Source organism: Dipteris shenzhenensis, chromosome 18 (assembly GCF_047967505.1).
Source record: "Dipteris shenzhenensis isolate YYH24624 ecotype China chromosome 18, Dip_SZ_1.0, whole genome shotgun sequence".
Lineage (NCBI taxonomy): Eukaryota > Viridiplantae > Streptophyta > Polypodiopsida > Gleicheniales > Dipteridaceae > Dipteris > Dipteris shenzhenensis.
The window spans coordinates 32,610,781-32,613,812 of NC_141613.1; the positions used below are offsets into that span (position 1 = coordinate 32,610,781).

General features: G+C 49.4%; 1 protein-coding gene across 1 annotated transcript; it reads right to left on the reverse strand.

The window, feature by feature from the left end:
* Window positions 1-396: 396 nt before the first annotated feature.
* On the reverse strand, window positions 397-2,618 carry LOC147891127 (protein RGF1 INDUCIBLE TRANSCRIPTION FACTOR 1-like). The gene is made up of 5 exons (XM_087389691.1): window positions 2,485-2,618; window positions 2,042-2,236; window positions 1,599-1,673; window positions 1,206-1,346; window positions 397-1,085 (listed from the first exon to the last, which is right to left on the reverse strand). Exons 1-5 carry the CDS (start codon window positions 2,485-2,487, stop codon window positions 720-722), a joined length of 780 nt encoding a protein of 259 aa, XP_087245817.1. The 5' UTR covers window positions 2,488-2,618; the 3' UTR covers window positions 397-719.
* Window positions 2,619-3,032: the final 414 nt, after the last annotated feature.

Sequence of the window (3,032 nt, forward strand, 5' to 3'; positions counted from 1 at the left end):
CTCGCTCTAATTACACGCCTCAGTGCTCAACCACTCGCACTCTCTCTCATGATTATGGCTCCAATTCAGAGCCCTCCAGTAACCTTCTGCCTCAGATCTCGACTAGATACAAGAATTGGCCTCGTATCTGCCCAGGAATCTTGACTAGATGAGACCCTTCGCTCGAAATCTTGACTAGATCGGCCAGGGGATTAATGTCGATACATGGCCGACGTGTAAGAAACAGTGAGGGTGCAGGACGAAAGTCATCATGTAATGAAAATTGGGCAGAAATTGAGCAGAGAGATTCATCCCAACAGAAGAAAAAACACAAACGGCGACAAAACACACAGCACAGATCAATCAATACAAGAACTCTTTGGAAAACTTGGAAATTCACTTCATGCAAGCCTTTGCGCCTTTTACATTTTTACTCTTGTCCTGAGAGCGAGAAGAAAACTCCCCTACTCAAATAAGGGCTCCGCTCACACGCTCAAGGCATGATAAGAGAGAGGGATTTGTCCTAGCTAATGGAAGAAGCTCAAAGATGATACGTCCGCGACTCCTGTGAGCTGCAAAATCTTGTATCCAGCCGTAAAACGAGCAGTGTATGGCGAACACTGAGGTGGAAACAAACCAAAATAGTCCACGAGAAAGAGTAGCGCGAATCGATCGATCCTCCGGCCCAAAAAACGAAAACGAACGTCAAAATTTTCCTCCACTGCAATCCCTCGCGTCGTTCAACAGAACGGAGATCTGTGCGGCGTCCCTTTCCTTCGATTCAGGGGCGGCAGTATCACCGACTTCGGTGAGGTAGCCGCAGATTTGAAGTGGTTGCTCCGACTTTTCTTCGGCGCAGGCGCCGTTGCGGCGGTGCTTGACGTGTTGGTACCCCACACCACGCCGTCGTTGGCTGTAGATCCTGACGAAGTGGGGGAGTTCGTGCCTTCCAATACCGAATTGGGAGACAATTGCTCCTCGGTTTCCAGTTCACATGCCTTCATGCGCTCTGCTGGCGAGCTGTTTGTCAAATCTGAGATGTGCAGTGAATTGCATCGAGGAAGTAAAGCCTGAATATCTTTGCGCTGTTTCACGGCAGCATCCACCTGCCACACAGTATCAACACGATCAACAAAAACCTGGTGAATTCAAATTTGGCGTGCACAATTCACGACCCTGGCGATCCAACATCGTAGGCAGCAACGACTGCTGCATTTGCGCGATACCTTGCAAGCCACTGAGCAATACCGATACGCATCCTGCAAGCTCCTCTCGCAGGTTTCGCAAGTATTCCCAAGGCCTTTCGAGGGACGGGGCTGAGGTCGCTGATTCAGAAAGACCACCCTCGCGCTGTTGATGATGTACGTCTGCAAAGTGACAAAGACGATCCAATTCAAAGCGGACAAATCTACACAAGGCCGACAATCCAGACCAGATCACGCCTTTTCCTCAAGGATTCTTCATTTCGCGGTCTTTGATCCGATTCGAAAATCATCACGACGCGATTCTAACTTTCTAATTGCCGTGAGCATGAGAAAACGATAGAATCCCAGCTTGCCAAGGCATCCATAGCTCTACGCCATCCGATGCACCTCAGGTCTAGGGAGGCGGGAATTTACCTGAACAAGCGTACAATCGACTAACTTCTGAATGTCCTGTAATCTGATAACATCGTGGTACACGTATCTGCGGATCTGCAAGGAAACGTCCGATTTAAGACTCCGATGTGCAAATTCTTATCACGGAGCAACGAAGTCTCAATCACCGGCGCAAAGACAATTCTTGCCTCCATCCACTGACAGTGGTCACGCAATTCGATGAAAGAAATGCGAAGATTGACAATTCGATTGCGGACCTTACAAGCATCAACTAGCTATCAGCAAAAACAACCAAGTACGACCTACTTCGTCGAAAATCAGATAAACCGAGCTACAATTTCTCAATACAGCAGCCACCATCGTCACAACCAGCTCATTTCGATGAATTCACTGTTTACAACGAAAAGGAGCTACTTTGTTGCCCGATTCAAATGCTCCCGAGTCTTGATTCATCTTGATTCTACCTGAAGAAGCCGATGAGGACTATGGCTGGAAAGGCAATGCTGGCAAATTCCGAGGCTGCAATCCACACAGTAGATGTTCCGCTCATTCTTCTTGAGCGCAGCGTGTCGGCCGCAAGCGGTGAAGAACTTCTCGGAGAGCAATGCCTGGAGCCAGGCAGGTTTCTGGGGCAGAGCAGCAGCAAGGGAGTATCCAACCTGCGAGAGCAAGAAGAAACGATATGAGAGAGAGAGCGAGAGAGAGAGAGACGAAGGAAGGCCGTTTTCAACTCCCAGTCGGTTTTTCTCAGTTTCCAAGCCCGGAGTCACCCCCGTCGGTTTTACTCTTAGGTTCCGCCCTCCCTGTTGGCCAAAATCCGGCAAGAAATTGGGAAGGAGGAGAAAAAGAAAGAAGGGGAGAAGGGAGGAGGAGAAGAAGGAGAAGAGAAAAGGGAAGGGAGACAAACCATGGCGGGAGGGGAGGAGGGGGAAAGAGGAAGGGAGGAGAGGCATTCGGGGAGGGGGAAGGGCTATGGAGATGAAGGAGGAGGTTGAAGGAGGTTGGCTATGGCGATGCAGGAGCTTGAGTTTTCAACAGAACAAAAACGAAGAAGAAGATGAAGAAGACGAGTGATAGCTTCAGAACAAGATGAAAGCTTACTATACCCCCCCCCCCCCCCTCCCGCTTCCTAAGAGCCTGTTCACGCGCTCGTCCATTCATTTTCCCCGCCTCATTTTGTCCCATTGCCTCCATGTGAACACCCTCTTACTCTCTTCTAAGCACCTTAGGTGCTCCCTTAGCCCCCCCCCCCTCCCCCTTTTACATTTTTCGTTTAGGTCCCCCCCCCCCTCTCTCTCTCTCTCTCTCTCTCTCTCTCTTCTTCCACACTTCTTTCTCTCTCTCTCTCTCGCAATTCCTTCCTATAGTACCTTATGAAATGAAAAAATGCTTAGCTCATTCTAGAGTACAAACAATGTCCTTTGAGTGTGGTGCTTCAATTTCCCGTCATGTGCT

Bases quoted from the DNA above. Each gene is read 5' to 3' on its own strand.
- LOC147891127 (XM_087389691.1), bottom strand. The intron at 1,674-2,041 runs GTAGAATCAAGA...GTTTCCTTGCAG, and splicing joins GTCCTCATCGGCTTCTTCAG to ATCCGCAGATACGTGTACCA. The intron at 1,086-1,205 runs GTATCGCGCAAA...ACTGTGTGGCAG, and splicing joins ATTGCTCAGTGGCTTGCAAG to GTGGATGCTGCCGTGAAACA.